We start from the raw sequence: 21940 nt of genomic DNA, 5'->3' as shown, positions 1-21940 counted from the left end.
TTTATCCAAATGTTAGATAGATATTTCCTGGTACTTAGTTTTCTCCAGATGTTTCTGAGGCTATAGTTTCCTACAACTCATTTTATATTCTGTTGTGTGCTATTAAAAATGAATGGAAAGAAGATTTGGAGTTTTACATATTTTCTGAGCACTGGCAAATAGAGGATAGAAACTCTTCTTAGCTGCTCTGGAATTTTAAGTAAAAACAAAAAATAGATAGGAGTTTAGTTTTTGTTTTAGTTTTTAGTTTACTTTTGAAATGTCTGTGCAATGGTAACAGATTTTTTCCTGTCAGAATGATACAAAATAATTTAAGTATATGAGTAGAATATAACTGCTTTGTTTAAATTACACAGAGTTTAATGACTCTAGAAAATGAGTTGTCTTTGTTTACTTTCTGTGTTTGTAACTGTGTCTTTAAATAGTCAGTGCTTAATATTTGATAATGGAACCACTCAATGTGTAACTTAAATAATATTTTACAGTACTACCTGACAGCTCCAGCCAGTATTTAGGTTTAGTCATAATAAACAGGGATTTTTGGAGAGCTCTGTGATTTGAAGAAGAGATTCAGTTATCAAACATTAAAATATTGAAAGGAGCAACCTTTCTTGAAAGGTAAAATAATACTAGTTTGCTTGAATGCCCGTTAGTTACACCTGCAAAATGCAATTCTGTCTCATAGCAGAATAATTCCGGATGAGACAATAATAATCTTTTTCCTCCTGGCCTTATTACTTGAATGAAATATACTTGTTAACTTACATAGGTGGAATAAGTACAGGATAATCACAGGATGTGTGATGGCTCTAATCTAGACTGACAAACAGTTGTCTTGGTTATGAACACAAAACTAGAAATTCAGAGCTAGCCATCTTAGGTACTGGAATTACGTGAACTCTGCAAAGCAGTTTTCCTGATGTATTAATTACTGTCTGATTTAGATTTTATACATACTTTAAACAAAAAATTGCTTCTGGCCATGCTGGTTTTATTTGAGATCCCACTGGTATGACTCTAATCACAATTTACTAAACATGCGTATTTGGAAGTGGGATAATGGAAACCCTTCCCTGTGTTAAATGGATGGAGAGCTTTCTAATCTACCTGGATGGACAGAGGGTGACTGATGTTTCCTTTTAACTCTCTTCTCACAAAATTGTTGTTACATGCCTTGGGAGCGATTATTGCTGGTAGTGCTGGATGTAACATCCCAGAAGTTCAATGTCTTTGAATTGCTGCTGCTTTTTTGTTAAAAGTATTTCTGAAAGGTTTAATATATAGATTGTTGCTGCTAAATTGCTGTTCATTTAAAGGACTTCATTGCCTAGAAGAGCCAGTAAGTGTAATTTAAATAACTATCAACCTGTTTCTTTTCATTCTAACTTGCCTAAAATGGAAAAATAACATGCATTTTAAAGTGCTTTAAGCTGTCTGTATATGCATTTAATATGTTGGTACTTCAAATATGGGTTTTTCAAGATGCGTATATCCTGAAGTTAAATTAAACTTTTTTTTTTTTTTTTTAACTATCCCTATATATTAAATAACTTGTTGTTTATAAAAAATTTATTCTTACAAGTGACATACCAGCTACATATTTTCATTGGGTGGCTTAAAGTAGCATTTTTTATATATGTGTTTGGTATTTTTTCAAAGCTTTCTCTGAGCATTTGAAAATGCACAGATTCCTCAGCAGCCAATGGAATCTGTTATTTTCATTTTTGGATCTCAATATTTATTCTGTGGCCATAGTTCTTGTGTTCTAAGGAGGTGAGATAGCTCTACCCTGGGGACGTGGCCTTTGTAGTCCAAGCAGGTCTAACATTAAATGATTATGGCAGCTTCCTCTTTCCAAAGAATGAAGTATCCTGTTCACACAGTTCTCCAAGTCCCAGGGGCAGGAAAAGATAACAGCCCTAATCAGTAGTAAGGCCTCAGACTTTTGTGTGTGCAAATCAGGGTTAAGAAAAGAAAGTTAAAAGAACCATATTTACTTCTGAGTTGCTTTTAAAAAAAGAAATAAAAGCCCCACCCAGAAAACAGGATACTACAAATTTGCTCCAACAACCTGTTCTAGTAGGTCTTAATACCAGTACCATAGTGTTGTATTGTAAATCTTGAATTTTAGCCTCCTTTCTGGAATGAGATTAGTAAATTATGGACTTGTCATTTTTTTTGTTTATTTTTAAATGAAATATCATGTATTTGGGAAGACACAGGCTCTCTCATGTAAAAAGTGAGAGTTTTCAAGAACTACTGGTAAATTTCAGAATCTCAAAAACCCTGAGATTAAACTTTTAATGACTATAGCTAGTAAAACTGTGTATCATAAAAGAACTCTTACTTGTGAGAGTTCAGATTGTTGCATTAGTGAGTGATGAAAACTTACTTTTCTGAATACTGCTAAAAATAGTTCTTCATGAAGGAATTGTACCAGGATGTGCTAGTATGTTTAATAAACAAATTTTCATTTGATATGTTATTTTTAGCTATTCTAAATGAAATAGCTTTTGGCAGTCAGCACTGAGAGCTTGTAATTTATCATACAGCGAGCTGAAATGGGCCTGTTACAAACTGAAAAAAAAGATACCATACCTGGGTAACTTACTAAAGTCATTGCAGTAAGTCAGAGAGAACAAAACCTGAATCACAAATAAAGAGAGCGAAGCTGGATGTGTGGGTATTGTTATAACAGAAACAAATGTGTATTCATATATAAAATTGTAAGTAGCATTTTTTTTCAGATAAAAAATAGTCTTCTGCCATTTGTCCACTGCTGAAATAAGAGTTTGGGAGAAGTTGTAGGTGTGGGATTATTTTTTTATATTTTTTTTTGTGCAGCCTTGGTAACTGTCTTCTACAGTGCCTATAGATTGAACTTTTCTTATACTTGAATTCATTACCTTCATTACTGTTCCTTTATGCCTAGGCTTAAATCAATTAGGCAGCTCTCCTACTCATTTGCTGTGATCCCAGAAGGGAGGGAAAACTTGCTCTCTTGGGCTGTATTTTTTCTTGTGGAACGTAAAGCAATTATGTTTCTTAGTCTTTGTCTGTTCCAGACACTATATTTTCCCTGAAAATATTTCTCCCCGAAGAGACTAAAGAAAAAAATGGGCTTTTTTCTTCTTCTTTGAGTTCTAGTATAAAATGTCATGCTACTGATTCTGTGGGACTGTTTGAGTTCTAACATATAATTAGACACTCTACACTTTGCCTCCATGAGTTTGTAATGTTCAAGAGAAGTCAGTCAAGATAATCTTTATTGATAATAATATCCCGTATATTTTACAGCTTTATTATAGTAATAATAATAATAATAATAGCTTTTTATTCCAGAGCTCTTTCATGAATTTTGAAGCTACCATTAATAACCTTTCGTCACCTGTATTTTTGTAGAGGGCAAATATCCTCTGTGGAGCCAAGCTGAGTTACATTTAAGATTCTTCTAGCTTTTTCATTTGAGCAAAATGATGTGCACCTCCTGAAGTTTGATTTGGCTTCTCTTTTTTTAGTTAAAATTATTGGTGTATGAATGGATGGCATGTGTCACAACGCTATGTAAGTCAATTATTTGATCAAACTTAAGATTTGCTATTGTAGAACAGCAGTTAAAGCATTCAAAATCTGGTGAGATTAGTATATTTGAGAATCAGCAGAAGGTGAAAAAGATTATGGGACCCAGGTGAAATAGTAATTTATTGTAAGTGCTACAGTGCACTGATTAGTTCAAATTTCCTTTTTAAATATGCATGAAAAAATGTCCTGTGGAGCTGGGTATTGGAGTGGTTACCTTCAACAACTGCTGGCCGTTTCTATGAACGCCCAGACTGTGAAGTTCAGGATTTCTACCAACCACCTGGAGGTCTGAGGGGACAGGGTGGTAGGAGACAGTTCTCTGTGTAGGGCCAGCAAGGACTGTGTATGCGTCGTATCTTGCCATGATTGCCCTCTCTTCATGAACTGCAGATTAAGGCAGAAATTACAGTGGTATTATCTAGTCCGTTTTGTTCATCTTTTTCTCCATTGGAACAGCAAGAAATTGTTATTTTAGAATATTTACACAGTTCTTCAGTTGTATGGTAACTCATAAGAGTCCTGGTACATTGTGGATGCAGGTTTCCCATGTGGAAGGAAGGGTGTACTGTGCCGGCTGTAGAGCAGGGGAGTTTGTTCACACTCCAGACTAGCTGAGCTAGTCTCAGTGCTAGAATTAATCAGTCTGTGGCAGTATGTTTTTCCCTAGAGAATAATTCACCCTGTTTCTGGGCAGGATAAAGTAGCCTGCAAAAGGCTTCCTGATGTTGCAACTAGAAAAAATGAGAACAGTAATATGGGTGGGTGTAACGTGACCACAAGATTTGGGTATGTACGAGATCCTTCAGGAGTCTGAAAGCTGCAGTAACATACCTTAAAGCTGGCTTATGGCTTGTGATTGTTTAGCAGTTCTGATTATCAGGATTAATTAAGTTATTGTATTGGGTAAGAAATAATGTGGCTTCTAAGAAATATTCATTCTCCAGAATCCTAATTAACCCACTGCTTATCTCCTGTTATCTGCAGCCTTTCTTGCTAGAAAGATATTACAGCGGCAAAACTAGTAAAAATAGTAGGTTTGAAATAGTAGTTTGAAATGTTTCTTTTGAAGTTTAAGTTTTGGTAAGTGCAATGCCATGTCACATGCTCTATCAGCAGCTCAAAGTTTGAGGAATCTTAAGGACTTGTCAATTACCTGAAGTATCTGAAGTAATTCTAAAGTAATAATTTACAACTGAGTAATTTTTAAGGCATTATTCTTTGGACATTTTACCAACTTTTTTTCCCACATAAGCTTTACATCAAGCACGTTTTCTTTTGAAAAGGAAATAACTCTACATTACTGTGCATTAGAATCAGTATTTATTGTTAATTATGTTGCTTCTTTGGTATAAGAGCATGATTAACTTCGACTTGGTTTTGTGATTTATGAGTGAGTTTAATTTTGTGTGACTCTTGTCTAAAACTCTTCTGTTGTAACTTGTATTTCAAGGATACTTTCACTTTAGTGGCAAATAAGATCATAGTAAAAATGAGATCAGTATTTTCTGTATGTCTTAAATTCTGCAGGACAAACTACAAACTCCAGGGCAGAAAAGCAGACATGACCAGATGTATTGTTGGTTTATAGAAGCTTCATAGTTCAGGACCCTTGACCTGCTTGAAGCTCCAGTCAGAGAAGCTTGCTAAACATAGCTGGTGTTACAGCTTAGCATCAGACAGTGTATATGCCTTCCTGGAGAGAGTGATTTTTGTGAAGTGCTGGGATTTTCCAGTTTCTTTTCATATCTTCTTGATAGTGGTTTCAGTCTTCAGTTTGTTGGAATACATATCATTATAGGAAAAGTGCATCTTTCTTACTTGCTTGTTTGGGCTAATGTTGTCAGATATTGGTGGTCGGTTAGATTTTTTTTTTCCATATGGCATTCATAATTCAATCATTATACATCTTCTGCGGGTTTTTGAGTGTTCGTAGTGCACATACTCTATTTCGTGGTCTGGTGGAGCATGAGTTCTGATGAGGATTTGAGAGCCAAGTCTCTCTGCCATTATCTTTGTGTCAAAGGACGTGGCAAGTTGTCATCTCTGCCTTCCTCTGTCTTTTGTTTTTCACTCTTTGTACTCCTCAGCTGTTGCAGGACTCATTTTCTTGTGCCATATAATGTGCTGACAGCAAGACACTGTGCTGAAATAGAAACTGCCCAGTTTCTAGTGTCATGCTGAGGAAGTGAAAGGTGGAGACAGCTTCAGGTCATTTACCTGATAAATCTGAGGCTGGTCTCTTCTACCAGAGTTGCTAATAACCTCTTGGGTGAATGCTGCTATGAGATCCATCCACTGATGTCTCTCTGTAAAGTACGTATCATATGCCAAGCAGCAGATATAGGGAGGGAGGAAAAAGACCACACTGACTCTGCTGGGCTTCATGTTGTTTTAAAAGAAATAAATTTACGTATTTATGTAAAACAAACTAAGCAAGTAAATGTTACATTGCTCTCAAATCTTTCTGTTTGTTAATCTCTAAAGAGTTGAAAGCAGCTGTTACGGATTAATTGCTTGCCCACTCGTGATGAATGGTTTAACTCACATGGGAAGGCAGAAAAGTCTCACTGTCACACCTGTAAAAGTAACATACAGACTTCTGCTTTTTATCTTTCCTCTCCTCCTGGGGAACTTGAGAGAAGTAAAATGGGTTGTCAGTATTTTTTTCTAATATGAGTAATAATATTCTTTGTTTTATTTGCTTTGCCTAGGGCGTCTATGTACGGGATGCACCTTTGAAGGACATTAAGGTGTTCAACGCCCGGCGATTTGTAGCTCTTTTCAGTGTGGTGAACGCCACGAAGCGGGACGCTGGCAACTACCGCTGCATGATCCGGACAGAGGGAGGAGTTGGTGTGTCCAACTATGCAGAACTGATAGTCAAAGGTACTTCACCATACAAATCAGCATTTGCGTGCTCAGTGTATGGAATCGGGGATTGCAGTTGCTAATGCAGTATGAATGTCATCCATAGCCTGTTAGACTTGATAAGAGGTTCAGTAAATAGATTTTGCTTATGTAAATCTTACGGGTCTATCCAGCTGTAACAAGGGAGTAATAGAAGAAACCAGGGCTAATTAACTAGGTACTTGTTGATTGATGCTTTAAATGTTTCCCCAAAATGTGCTGTTTAGGCCCATACATCTGTTATTCAAATTATGAACATAATAATGGCTGCATGCCTCCATTGTGGAGATTGTATTCTAAAAATATACTTACTACAAAATATGCAAGATTTACATTAAAGTGAGCACATAAAATACATGTATTTCAGTATATAGAGGAGTGTTATTAAAAACTTTGGCCAACACTTAGATGTAAGTAGAATGGAGAATAATCTGTCACCAGTAGAAGAAGATGCAAGAAAGCCATAATGAAGAATAAACCATTTTCCAAAAGCAAGAATAGGGTTTTAGTGAATGTGTTGTAGAGAAAATGAAGATAAACTGGACAAGAGGAGGATGTTGGAAATAACCAAGGTAAGAAGATAACAAGACAGAGCAAATTGTAGCATAAAACATAGAAGAGCTATTTGAATGGACAGATGAAAAAAGAAAGAGTGGGTGAGATGAGAATATGATTATAAGGCATGGTGGAAAAAATGAGGTTATTTTGGTCCAAGCATGAAAAGAAAATAAAGTAGGTGGCCAAAAATACCTACATATGAAAGTCAGCAACGAAAGGAAGCATGGACTATAACCCCAGTGGCAATGATTAAGCATTTTTCAGACCTAACACCAGTGAAAACAGAGAGGAATGAACACTGCCTGAAGGAGGCAGAGAGAGGAGTTACTGCATCAGTGATGAGAGGTACAGGAAACCAAAGGAGTTAATTTCTTCTCAGTCACTTTGATTCAGCGTATTTTAATTTATTAGTGCTCCTTTTGAGGTGCAGTAGATGAAATTATGAAGTGTATCATTAAAGCATTTGTGCTTAGCCAGATTCTTTCAGAAAATTTGCGCTGGGCACGGTGAGCAAGTGGATAGCCTTAGGGTGTAATCCCATTAACTACTTGTAGAGTGGCTAAGTAATTATGGTAATCCCCATTGCCTGTGTTGGAGCTTTTATGAGACCACCTGCAGGTCATTCCTTCTGACCTAAAAAGACTCATTTTAAACATTGTGCTATAAAACGTTAGATGACTCTACTGAACAGCAGCATTAGGGGCTAATTAGTAAATACGCTTTCTTATTGATGACAAATAGTTAAGAATTTTTATTTCCTAATTTTAGCACGTTTTCTGCACTCTCAGTTTGCAGACTTCAAAGATAACAGGTTGATTTCAGTGCAGCTATATCTTGTTTTAATCCATTACCATCCATAAATCATGAAGAATGTACATGTGCCCACACTGCATGTAACGTTTAGGATACTTAATAATTGCTGATGGCTTAATAATAGTATGTGTAAAAATAATGGTGTAATTACTCCCCCCTCTTTGTTACAAACAATGGATTTAATTCTCTTCTCATTTACACTGGTGTAACTAAACTGACTTAGGGAGAATTTCCCTGGAATTACATTGCTAGAATGACAGGAGAGTCAAATGGAGCATTTGTAAGTTAAAGAGAATCAGTTCTTCACATTTATCATGCTCTGTTTCATTCTGGTTACTGAACCTGTAACTCAAGTTGCAAAAAGTTCTGCACTGGAATAGGGCCTTTTTTTAATATATATTTGCATTTAAGTGGAGATGTTTGCACAGCAGAGTGGGTTAAAACTTGGTACAACATTCATTCTACTTCACTGTAGACAAAGTTTCACTGAATAGGAACTTTAAGTAGATTCCAAGTATGTGTGTAGAGATCTTTAAGCTTTGTAGTGCTGTTGTGGTATGATGTTGTGTGGCACTGGAGACCAGGTACCAGAACTCTTGAGAAGAGCAGAAGGGCTGCTAGTTTCAGGTGTTGCAAATCAAATCTGCAATCATAAAGGAATGAAATCTTGAAAATGAAAGACATGTAAGAAACTTCCAGGTGTTATTTTCCTCTCTCTCTCTCTCTTTTTTTTTTTTTTTTTTTTTTTTTTTTTTTTTTTTTTTTTTTTTTTTTTTTTTTTTTTTTTTTTTTTTTTACCTGAGTGAGCATGTTATAGCAAGGTTTTAGCAGTATGGAGCGGGGGGAAATTGCAATTAAAGAGCTGTCAGTTCTGTTATTAAATAATTGTAAACAAGAATATTGTCTAGTTAATGAGAAAAAAGCTGTCAGTGAACAATTAGTCTGGCCTTAAAAAGTGGAGGAAAATAAAGAGGTTTTTTTGAAAACTTGTTTGTGGTAGCTTATATGCCTTTTAGACAATGGTGAAATAAAGTATTGATTGTTCTATTTAAACAAATCCTGAAGGGGAGGTTTTCAATTTGCCTGAGTGTTTGTTCTGATAAGAAAGGCTGAAAAGGCAAGTGCCATGTCGTTGTATGTGTTCAAACTGCACACAGAATTGGATTGAAATGTCACTTATTTAATGGGAGACATGAAATTGGCCTTGTCAGAGAACCCACTTATTGCAAAAAAAATAAAAAATTCAGCTCGTATCTAATAGATGACATAAAAGTAATCAAACATTGAGCAAAAGGAAAATAGGCAGGTGGAACTGATTAAATGTATTTGGTGATGTAAATTAGAGTTCTACATACAATCCCTAGGTTGGTGTTTTCTAATAGTGGGCAGATCCAAAACAGATTAGATTTAGGAGAACAGAATGGGCCTGTCTAGCAGACATCAGATTATTACAGAGTTCAGACTGCTTATTGAGTTCAAACAAGGTAAACCTAGGTGTCAAATTGGTTAAAAGGAGTTTGGTTAGGTTTTTAAGCAAGGGCACAGAAAGGTAGCCATCTGTAATGCTGGCAGCTTAAATGTCTGCATTTTCCAAATGGAAAATTTAATACTGGGAACAGAACCAAACCTCTTCAGGACCTCTAGAGCAGAGAGTTTATTCTGGAGGGCGAAGTCATTTTGACAACAAGACATAGTAAGAAAACATCAACAATTATTTATTTGTGATATCAGTTGTTCTCATATATTAAATATGCACAGATACTTGGCATCTGTTTTTGCTGTCTCCAACTAGCCTTTCATGCTGGATCCATCAGTGTCTTTACCCTTTATTTACCAACAGTGCTGGTGTTAGGACTTATTTTTATTGTTGCCTAACAATTCCTATAATGAAGTCCAGTTTCATATGCTCATTTTTTGGCAAACTGATTGGAGACATATTTTTCAGTGTGGGTACGTGACTCAGCCTGGAGGAGTTGAGAAAACCTCCAACTGGAACAGCTGAGACTGTTCATCCATCTTCGCAAACTTGCAAAAGGAAAGTGCTGAGGGCTCTGGACTTGAAGCAGTAATATTTTTTAAGGAGGATACTAGTTATGTCAAGAATGATGTTTTTCTCCTCCTGTGAAAATCTGTACTCAAATATAGTTAGTTTAAAACCCACTAAATAAAACCCAACAAGACCCCGAGACTTCTTTGAGTCATCTTTCAAATTCCCTCAGAATTGTAGATACAGTGTATGGAATTTAATTGCAACAGGGATCTTAGCTCTTCTGGGGCAGGCTGGATCCCAGGCACAGGGATCAACACCTCTGAGCTTAGCATTTTTGTGCTTTTAGTACACAGTCCTCCATCTTCCTGAATCCTTGTACTTTGAGAGTAAAATATTGATGGATTAATGATGTGGATAGTGAGGAGTGCAAGAACAAGAAGCTGCATACCCAAATGTGGTTGTTCTTGGTGGTACTGAAAGGAAAGGCAAACTGGGGGGTGTTTTGAAATGAGAGGGAAGGTGAGTGAAAACTGAGACTACAAATATACTCAAACCTGGGGAGAAAGACACGGGGATGCTGGTTGACTGAAGCTGAGCCATCGTGTGTCTAGGTGACAAAGAAGGCCAGTGGCTCCCTGGTCTGTATGTGGCCAGCAGGGCCAGGACAGTGATTGTCCCCCCTGTACTCGGCACTGGCGAGGCCCCACCTTGAGTGCTGTGTCCTGTTCTTAGTACAGGAAAGACACTGGGGTGCTCAGTCTCTGGAGCGAGTCCAGAGAAGGGCAAGGATCTGGTTAAGAGCCTGGAGAGTCGTTCAGGAGCACCTGAATGTGCTGAGGATGTTCAGTCTGGAAAAAAGGAGATGCAAAAAAACCCTCATTGCTCTCTACAGCTGGCTGATACAAGGCTTGTAGCCAGGTGGGGGTCAGCCTCTTCTCCAAACTACAAGGGGCAAGACAAGAGCTCGTTGCCTCCAGCTTTGCCAGGGAAATTTGGGTTGGACATCAGGATGAATGGTCAAGCATTGGAATGGGTTGCCCAGGGGGAGATGGTGGGGTCCCCATCCCTGAAAATACCCACTTAATGTCATGGTTTAGTTGGCATCTTGGTCAAAGATTGAATTTTATTATCTTGGAGGTTTTTTCCAATATTACTCTATGATTTTGTGACAAAGAGGGGGAGGTAAACATACACCCATTCATGCTTTTGGAAAAAGTGAGGAAGTAGATTTTGTCATTTTTCAAGGTAGTGCTTCTAAGCCACAGAGAAGAAATGTCTATTTTCATCTTCTTTAACTCACTTAAATCTTAGAGATTTACCGTATCTCCAGTGGCATCTCAGTGTGATGCCTTTGCCCTCTCAATTTAAATTTTAAAAGAACTGCAAAGTAAAAGATGTTAAGATGTTGTAGAAAATGTTTGGAAAATCTGTATAATTTACGTACAAAGCAGTTTGAAGGAAGGAGTTTCAGTTTCAAGTGTGTTTTCAATTAATAAAAAGTGCATAAGAATAAATATTTTACATTCATGTATGACTGCATTTGTTTTTATCCTCTGTGTAAGGATAAAGTGTGTTTGTATCATCTGCAGAAAGGCTGCTCTTTATCATAAATTCTGTCTTTTTCTCATATTTAATATAGATGATCCATTTATGTAGGGTGACCTGAGAGCACCTGCTTAAAGCTTTCTCTCACCTGCAGACCTCTGGCTTGTAAGGTAGCCACTATTTCCTTTCCCTAAGGGATATTATGCCCATTGTAATTTGTCAGAGGATTCAAGAGGAGGTCATGTGTCTGTTGAAGCCTAAAAGGCATAAAATTAGAAATATTGATCCACTTACCTTCTTTTTTTCAGTTAATATTCTGTTTTAAAAATGTACATTCAAAAGGACTTCACAGTACTGAATAGCTTTGCTTACTAGCTTCAGGAGATCTGCAAGGAAGAACTCCTCTTTAAGCTAAGTGTCATTGTACTAAATAGCCACTGCTACAAACTTCTTTGTACTGGCAGTTGAAAATCTTTCCTTGAACATACAGAGCCCTAAAATATCAAGTCTATAGTACTGTTTCATAAAGGTATTAATTTGCATGTTATTTCATTGACACTACCTCAGTGGCTGCCAGGAAAATGGCTTTTACTGAAGGACAGTAGCACTGCAGTGTGGTACTTACCTAAGTGATTCAAACTCCTCAGCAGCCTAAAAATATTAAATCATTCTGTCAAAAAAAAAAAAAAAAGAAGAATATATTTCAGACTTCAGACGTTAAATCAGTTCATTATATTTGGATATACAGCACTGTATTAGAGTACCTCCTGAATTGTGTCTCATGTTTTTAACCAGTCACTTAATATGAGCATCTTATTTGTAATGAAAAGTTGGTTTTGGGTAGTCTTGATTTCTGGTAAGAAAGTAACTTTCGGTATTAAACCATGTTAATAGTATGAAATTGCAGTATATGCAGGCTTTGCTGAATTAATGTAACTTGAATTAACCTTTTTCATTGTGGTCCCAGAGAAATGAAAAAACATGCCCTGAGGTATAAAAAGACAATAAAATACTGTCTGTTTCAAGTACTTGTAATATTTGGAATGAATTGGTGTAACCACTAACCTTAGTGACCTAACTCCTGAGTTTGCATTTTGAATGGCACTTCAACAGCCTTTAGGAGCATTTGAAACTTGAAAGTAATTAACTGTTCTTTCAGCATGGCTAAGTAAATGCCTTAGGATGCTTTATGAAAGTTCCATTTCATGTCTTGGTTCACAAAACAGCCTAATGAGTTAAATTGATGCTAAATCATTTTGAGTCAAGTCAGAACTGTTTCCAGACATACTATCACTATACGAAGCCATAGTTTATATACTTAGGAAGAATAATAAAACTAATAATAATAAAACTACAGTATGTTTCTAACTGAACAATGACATCAGTTTGCCATATATTGCTATTGACAAAACAATGCTTTCACTGCTGATTTGAAAATCTAAATAATGCTCTTTATATCCTGGAATCTGCCACAATATATTAAGCTATTTTTATGTCTATTCCAGTTAGTAATGCTTAATAGATATCTTTGGAGATGTTCTGGTTTGTTGCCCTTTGTATTGTGATTTTCATGATAGTAATGATTTAGGTTTGTTAAGATGAAAACACACAGTGATGACACCTGTGTTTTCTGGTTTGTGGTGTTGTATTTCAGCAATTGCTAACAGATTGCACAGATCGAAGCTTGCATACAAGTGTACCCTGCTAATTAGAAACACCATCTATCTGAGGCACAGCTAATCTTCAGTGTAATTTGTGCTCCGAGTTACTCTTTCTATAAATGAAAAAAGGTAGCATACTGTAGGATAATTACATGTTTGTTAAAATAGCAATTCTGCTATTCCTCAGGAAATACTGAATGCTTCTCAGAGATCCTTTCTCCCTTTTGCTTCATTCTTTATGTTCTTTGCTTTAACTGTGACTTCGAAGACCATGACAAAATGATGAAATACATAAATTCAACTTCGTGTCTGTTTCACTACCTGTATCTCAGCACAGAGGGAAATGGTTAGCAGAAAAGGATAAATCTGAATCTAAAGCTTAGGGAAGACAGATGTCCTGCATTCATTGCATATTCTGTGTAGCCTTAAGAAGGTGGCACTGTTTGCTGATAGATATGTTAAGAATATTGGATCAAACAGTGCCTTATTACTGTGGCTTGATTTCATTCTACACGAATATATTTAACCAACAGGAAGGCGAATTTATTTCAGATATGATGCATGAAACAGCAGAGTAATTTAACCAGTAGGGAAAAAAAAGAATTTGTTATTTACCTTTAAAAAAAAAGATGATGTCTGCAAATTATTTCTGTGGTCTAATTTCAAATAAGATGCCCATCACATAATAAATTAAAATGGGTTTAAAACTGGTTGTTTTGGAAATCTTCAGAATCCAAACTATCAGGATATCACATGCATGCTTGGTCTGTGATACAGAGTACCTTTTCTGTGTGGTAGTTAGTGAAAATAGCTATTACATGAAGTAGAAACAGACCTCTAGTAAAAAATCCCCAACTCAAGAAATCTCTCAGCTTTCATTTGGAAGCTCTTTAATTTTAACCGAAGTACAGAACTTGAAAAATTACTGTACTTACTCTGCTTACACAGAAGTCTGACAATATGAAGAGTGAGTAGTTAAGTACTTGAAAAATAGTTAATAAAAAGTTAATTTTATTTCTGTGCAGAAATTCCTGTTCTCATTATGTATAAGAATAGGCTGCAACATAAATTTTAGCTTAAAAACATTAGTTTTGAGTAGGATTAATATTAATATCCAGAACAAACTGTATTTGTATGAGAAAACCTGAGATACTCTTTTTAAATTGGGAGTTGCCATGGAGTGTCTGGTGAATAGAATTTCATTTGCACCTGGTTTGAAGTTATGTGGTATAAACTAAACGCTTCAGGTTAGGGTTTAAAGCAAAAGCTTTGGGTTAAAATCTCCAAGTGCATAAACAAAAGAATCTGAATATTGCAGTTTAATGACAATAAGTCAGCCTGTAGTGGTGATTTCTTCATATCCATATTTTTATGCAGTCTTCAACTCTAATGTAGTACAAACCCCATTGCTTATTTGAATGTTTTAGAAGCAGAAAAAATGGAAGTGTAATCATAGCTTGTTATCATACCTTACTGTTTTTCAGAGCCACCAGTTCCCATAGCTCCACCTCAGCTGTCCTCAGTTGGTGCAACTTACCTCTGGATACAGCTGAATGCCAACTCCATCAATGGGGATGGACCCATTATCCAAAGAGAAGTTGAGTATCGCACTTCCAGTGGAAGCTGGTATGACATACAACCCGTGGACTCCACGAGCTATAAGATTGGGCACCTGGATCCTGATACAGAATATGAAATCAGTGTCTTACTTACAAGACCAGGTGAAGGAGGAACAGGATCTCCTGGCCCAGCTCTCAAAACAAGAACAAAGTGTGCTGGTGAGTACTCCAAAGTGATAGCAAAGTGGTAAGCATCTTTCTAGGGCTGAAGACATAAGTTAATTCACTTTTTTGTGATTTTTACTGTCTGTCTTAAACCAGCTGGTTGCAGGAATTAAGACTGAGTGGTTTTAAATATAACCTATTAGCATTTTCCAGCTACAGTGACCTTGAAAACAACTTTCTCTTCCACTGTAGACTGTAGATGAAATCATGACTCTGCATGCTTTTTTTCAATGTCAGTCATATCAAACTTGTAGATAAGGTGGAAAGAGATCCTGTGTAACAGCAAAAGCATTCACTGTTGAGTCTCAAATGGCAGATGGGGTTTAGCAAAGGACTGCTTTCTTGAGTGATTGACAGCATGTCTCTTTACTAAATGAGGTAGTTCAATTTCTGGTGCATTGTAGCAATCTTGGCTCCTGTTTAAGATGTTATAATTAATGGAGCTGACCTCTGATTGTAATAGCATACAAAGTTCACCTATTATATAGAAGCAATTGTAGAATAATTTTCAGTAGAACTGACAGTGATATTAATTTGGGATTTAGCTGCTCAGAAAATAATAGTGGATATTGTGACCTTGATTTTCTTTGGTCATTAGTATTTTCCCCCAATATTTTGAATCATGTCTGTGCTGCTGTAAAGCTGGTGGAAGATAGGCTGGAGTGTAGTTACAGGAAATGGGAGTAACAAGTGGTGTTAGCTTATTGTTCCTAGTCTTTTAAAGAACTACTTAGTCTTACTTGCCTTTTTAACAGGAAAAATTATGTACTGAACAGAAGCAATGTATTTCCATTGCATATACTTTTTTGTAAAGTCACCTGGCCACCTGTCAGTGAGTAAATGTCACTTCAGTTGAATTGGTGTGATGTCAAATACAAAATGAAATATAGTTGCTGTCAGAATCCCACTGTTAGGTTCTGAAGATTCAAACTTACACAAGTACTACTTCTTTGGTGTTATTTTTGGTATTTTTCTTCCTCTCGTTGCTGGAAAGAAGTATTTAATGAAAAGCACTGAAAAGCAGTACATCTAAATTATAATAATAGTTAAGTATTTGGTATTTGTAAGGTTTTTCTCTGCTAGGCTATGATAACTTCAGCTTAGTCAAAAGTGGAGCATAAAAATTATATATGGTTCCCTTCATAGTAATGTAAATGTCTGTCTAGACAAGGTAAGTACGTATTTAATAGACAAGTATTTCAGTTATTTTAAAATTTAACTGTTTTTCTAATCAGTTTTTTCATCTGCTTGTATGATCAGGTAACGCAGTACTGGGTGCTGTGTAAATGAGCCTGTCTGCCCTGTAGGGTTGTGTTGTGTTACCAACCTTGGATTAGTCACAAATCCAAAATGCAGTGCGAAACAGGTTGCTATGAAGGAAATTTAACTCCACCTCAGCCAGACTTGATAGAGAGTGATATCCAGAATTTTAGTTATATTTAAGAAATATATTTAAGAATATCATATGCTTTCTGTTTTTCTCAGTGGTCCATACTGTTGAGTATTAAAACAGGCCTTCAGTTTCACAAACCACTGTGTACTGGAAGTGTTTATTACCTGGTAAGGTCTTGTAGTACATCAGAATTATTTGTGTTTTCATTAAGCTAAACAGTAACCTTCTTAAATTAAAAGCAGAAAGTTAAATGACTGAAAAATGTAAATTGAATGATGGTATTAAATCTGTCTCTACAAATTGGCTTTTTTATAGCAGAAGACCCTGCTTTGAAGGTGTAGTGGTTATTGGTTAACTGTTAGCAAGTGACATGCTAATAACTGGCCCAAGGGTTTAAAAAGAGATGCTGATAAACTAATGACAGTATAATTAAGCTGGGTAGGAGTAAAAAAATGCCAGTCTCCAAAGCATACCATAGAATTAATAAAACAGGAGTCTTTAAGAGAAGAATCATTGCACCTTTTTAATTACTGTGATAATTGCATGCTGCTTGCCTGTTCCCTAGAGGAAGATAGTGAGCCACTTGGAGACTTGAAGCAGTATGCTAGGCATTCAATAATCTTAATAGTTCTCCAAAGCATTTGAAATATGTTTTCATTTTAGCAAAATGAGATTTCAGAGGCTTGTAATAGACAAGTTTTATCTGCAACTTTACTAAATGAAGGCATCTATAATTAGAACGCAAAGAAAAAAAAAAATGTTTCCAGACTTGGTTGCATCACACTCACTGGAGCAGTTGCCACTTTAGAAAGTGCTTTGTTTCCTTTTGATGAAATAAAATATAAGTGCTCTTTCACTCTTTCAGTGTAATTCTTGGAAAGCCAAAGAATTACATTCAGGTCGGGATTAAATTTAATCTAGAATGTGGAGTTCAGGTTTGAAGGAGTTTAATGGATTTTGGTCATGGTGAACCACATTTGAGTTAGACTTAGGAAAAAGGGGTTTTCTAATTTAAAAGTGTGAGATGGAGGCCTTTCCAGGTTGTCTGGGATTTAAATCACTATGCTCAAAGCTCCCTCTCCCCACAACCATCTCATATGGAGTTGTGAACCTAGAATGCAGAATGCCAGGGGTGGGGCATGTATAACTTCTCTGGGCAACCTGTTCCAACTGCCACACCACCCTCACAGTAAAGAATTTCTTTCTGATATCTGATCTACTTCCTATTTGAAGCTCTTCCCGTTGTCCTATCACTGTTGTTCCTGATGAGACCCTAATCTGACCCAAGACCAGTTGAACTGTCCATAGTAAAACTAAAGTAGGTATGTTGATGGATTAATAAGATAGACTGTGTTTTGGAGTTTTTTCTTACCTATATTGGTATTTCTGTGGGTACATTTACTTGTTTTAGGACTTTCCAGCATGCTTTGACACTCATTGCATGATACAAATCTTGATCTATGTCCCTGCATTCTGGTGGTGAAACAGTGCCCCAATTAAAACACACCTGAATAATGAAGAACTGCTAAGTGAGCTCCTGCAAATATTTTTTGGTTGGTTGGTTGTTTTTTTTTTTTTTTTTTGGTTTTGTGCTATGGCCTCATCTATTAGGAGACTTTATTTCTAATTTATATTGTTCCTTGAATCTGCTGGTGAACAGATATGTCTTGAAGACAGGTACCCAGCTACCTTAGGAACAAAAGCTAAAATAAAATCCTCCCTCCTGCTAAGGGAGGGGATTATTAAGGCCCCCTAGAGAAAGTTGTTTTCTTTTTCTCATAATTTTTTTTCACTGTGACATTTGGCATAATTTCTGGAAATTAGCATATTTTCTGTTACTGAACCAGAAAATTCTATTGAAATTTAAGAAAATAAAAAAAAGTGATAAAAAGACTGCCATGAAAGAATCTTCTGATGAATTATCCCCAAACTGTGGATAATTTTTTTTTAGTAGTCAGATCTCTACTTCTTTGTGCTAAGACACAATTACTGCCCTGAAGTATTTGCAAAAACAATCACTGTCAATTTAACCAATAATTTTCATACAATGAAATAACAGCAATGTTTTAATTTACATGGTTGATTTTGCTGTCTCTGCTATCCCATCACCTGAGCTTGTCAGGAGGAAGGTTATTAGTCCCAGTGCACCTGAGCTCTTAAAACACTGCTGCAGGTTTGTTGTAAAATGTCTGGTACTCCTAGAAGGCTTGTTACAATCTAGAAGAACAGGGCAGAGGAACTCTTCAAATCCCCGCTCTTGAAAAAGAATAATCTTTAATTTTCTCAGTTTGCTCATTGCTTTGGCTTCAGCTGGTTAATCTTCCAAGGTGTCAAATTTATTTCACTAGTTCTGTGCTGTCCACTGGCATCCACTGGCATTGTGAACAAAAATCCACATGTGTCAGGATACACTGATGGAATGAGTGCTCTTCCCTCTTATCAATTCAGACCTGCATCAGGTTACACCAGGCAGAAATATCTCTGCAGATGGCACAGGAGCTGTTTCAAACCCAGCATTGTGCTCAGGTGTGCTAGACAGTACTCAGTGCCACCACTTTCCTCCTGCCCCATGACATGGAGTACTGTCCAGGTCCTACAGGAACAAGAGTCTGTATCTTCTTGTGTACATCATTCTGAATAATAAGTCAGTTCTGCAGTTGGTTTTCCCTGTTTTCCACCTCCCACCTTCTTTTGTTATTAATTCCCTAGGTAGTCTCTCACTTTGTCAATGCCCTAGCCTTTCTTGAAACTCAGTGATGCCTACTGCTGATTTCCATGCCCTCCCCATTTTATGTCACTATTAGGAAAGATGAGTTCCTTGCTAAGAACTTCTCTAGGTTGAGATGGCAGCCTCCTTTCTCCGTCCTTCAAGATTTGAATCTTTTTTTGTCTCAAGAGCAAGGATCTTAGTGTCACTGGGAATTAAGTTATTCCTTCTTGTTGCTATTACCATAGGGAGCTGCCTGTGAAGAGTTTCAGGGTTTTTTCAGGCATATAACGAAGCCTTAACGTTGCTTAGTTTTGTGATCATAGGAAAATGTCAACTTGAAACTGTACTGCAGATTTTTTTCCACAGCTCTTTCTCTTAGCAATTTTCTTCTGAAGTTTTAAGCAAGGTTTTTTTGCAGCTGTGTTGTATTAGAGCTAGACCTCAGGTCAGAGACACCTGAACCCTGAGGAGTCGGGTGCAGATATTGCACCATTTTATTTTCCATGGAAAAGTTCCATGATATTTCTAAAGTCTCCATTCCTAACCTGAAACTGTAATAAACTTTAGTAGAAAGTTGCATCGATCTATCAGAACCAGGAGTCTATAGTGAACTTATATTTTATTTATGGTTTTATTATGAAAGTAAGGTCCTACTGCATTGTCCTTTTTTCTGATGCCTTTCTGATACATAAACTGTCTCACATAAGGTCACTTTCTCCGAAGGGTAAAAGCTAGTTTTGGATTTTCTGCTATGTAGCAGGTGAATTGCAGCTTTCAGATGTGCAGGAGGTAAATGGAAAAAATTTAATAGAATTCCAGGACAATACTGTGTAGTGAGATATATGTCCATGTGTTTGTGTCAGGTCACTTACTTCTGATGGGGAAACAAAACAGAAATGCATCTTCTTAGAAAGGGCCCTTCAGAAAACACAAATTATGTTCAGCATTGACTGGTGCATGAAAGTTCTTCTTTGGCAGCCACGTGTCCAGAAACAAGCACCCAAGGTGTTACTGAGATTACTTCTCCGATGCTGTGTTACAGAGCAGCCTCCGCTTGTGTTATCATGAATCTTGGGGTGGGAAAACCCCACATATAACCCAAATTCCTCCCATATAAAAAATCTCTTTAAATCCAGTTCTCTTCCTCCTTGTCTCACAGTCTAGAATTTCCCCTAGGAGTCCTTTAAGTTCCTGGGGGGAAAAAAAAAAGAGAAAAGAAAAGAAAAAAAAAACAAAACAAAAAACCAAAAAAACCCTAACAAAAATATACAGTCTGGACAGTCTCACCATAAACCCTGGGAAGATGGTGGAACAACCAATCTTGGAAACCATTTCCAGGAACACAAGGGGCAGAAACATGATCAGTCAGCATGGATTCACAGAGGGGAAATCATGCTTGATTAACCCAAACTCCTTTTGTGGTGAAATAGTTCTGTGAGTAAAGAGCACTGGAGATATTCAGAAGTTATCTGGACATCATATAAGACGCAGTAGTTGATGCTGGTAGAGCAAGGGTGCTGTACAGTGAGGGTTGGACCGGATGAACCAGACCCTCCCTACCCCAGCTCTTCTGTGATTCCAAGTTTCTGTCAAAATCTGGGAAGAGAAGGTGTCACCACAGTGTTTGTTAAATTCTCCTGGACTCTGCTTTAATATGCAGGGATGTATCATGATCTTTCCACTGTATTCCTGTCCTTGTCTGAAGCTGTGTAAACAGTGAGGTACAGTGTGATGGAAAGACTTTATCACAGACAAAAGTTTGAGTTCCACTGTATAGTTCAGGATGCTTCTCTAGATTTGTGGTTGCCAGTGACAGCAGAAACAGAACATTTTCTTACGGGAAATAAACACCGCGAGAAAATCTGCCCTTTCATCCCAAACATGTCTTTCCTTTGCAGGGGGAATTAAGGGTTGGTTCTCCATTCAGTGAATTTTCAGCCTGCGAACACAAAAACTTCTCCTAATATTGGCAACCAAGAGAACTGGAATTATATAGAAATTACTAACACCTGCATTTTTGTGTCTCCATTGGTCCCTTAATAAATAGCTTTTGGTTAGATAGAGCATCCAGAGACCTCACTTGAGAAACAGAACATTTTCACTCCCCACCACATGAAGGGGAGGGGGAAAAAAAGACAGGAAAACGGCTGCATATGTGTAGGTCTATTGGCTCTCTTTCTGACATATGCTGAAGTATGAAAGGTTTATAGACACTTAGCTAGCGCTGGTGTGGACACACAGCATGAAACCTCACTGTCAGATCAGGATTTTTTTGAGAAGCTCCACATTAGAATAAGGAGAAACATTTGGGATTGTTCCCTGACAGTTGCAGCTGGGTTAATATACAGATGGAAACAGAGTGTATATAAAAATAGCTACCATGTCTTTGGTTGTGTTAAAAGCAGTCATATAAATGGAGACTTATTTCTTCACTTTAATAGATTCCCATTTCAAAACATTTGCAGAGAAAGAAATTAACCTGCTCTTTGAGACAAATGAACCTTCACTAACTTAGAGCAAACCTGAGGGGCAAAATTATTAATTTCACATCTGCCAGGTGAAGGGAATGTGAAAAAAACATAATGACCCTTAAGGAAAAGCAGATAATATGATTTCCCCTGTGACATATCTTCATCTCCAGTCTTTGTTGCAGTATCTTATTAGTTATAAGGATAAGCACAAAAACACACACTCAAACAATTATTGTACCTAACTTAAATTCAGGAAGAACTGCTTGTTATGGAGTGAGAAATCCCAGCAAGCTGGGCGTGTATTGGTTATAAATAAAAGACTGCTATGTGGGCACCTTTAATGGAAGTGGTAAATTATAAATACTTGTAAATACTTGTAAAAATCCCTGTTTTTCCAGGGTGTTCCTTAGTATTACTCTGTTCTGAGCAAATGAAATGTAAGTTGTTTCATACATGCTTTGATCTCTCTCTTTTCAGAAGTATATTATTACTGCAGATTTAAATGAATGCATGGGTACTCTATTAT

The 21940-nt window shown here is 36.8% G+C and overlaps 1 protein-coding gene across 7 annotated transcripts in view; it reads left to right on the top strand.

Moving 5' to 3' along the window:
- Nucleotides 1-21940, top strand: part of PTPRM (protein tyrosine phosphatase receptor type M) — a 440879-nt gene that overhangs the window by 159103 nt on the left and 259836 nt on the right. For all 7 annotated transcript variants that reach the window (XM_066329240.1, XM_066329214.1, XM_066329205.1 and 4 more), the window contains exons 6-7: nt 6294-6468; nt 14541-14834. In XM_066329240.1, the coding sequence (XP_066185337.1) occupies nt 6294-6468; nt 14541-14834 (469 nt within the window). The remainder of the gene's footprint in view (nt 1-6293; nt 6469-14540; nt 14835-21940) is intronic.

This window comes from Sylvia atricapilla, chromosome 1 (assembly GCF_009819655.1).
Source record: "Sylvia atricapilla isolate bSylAtr1 chromosome 1, bSylAtr1.pri, whole genome shotgun sequence".
In the NCBI taxonomy this organism is placed as follows: domain Eukaryota; kingdom Metazoa; phylum Chordata; class Aves; order Passeriformes; family Sylviidae; genus Sylvia; species Sylvia atricapilla.
Note: the sequence above shows the minus strand (reverse complement) of the source record. Positions and strands in the feature narration are given on the sequence as shown.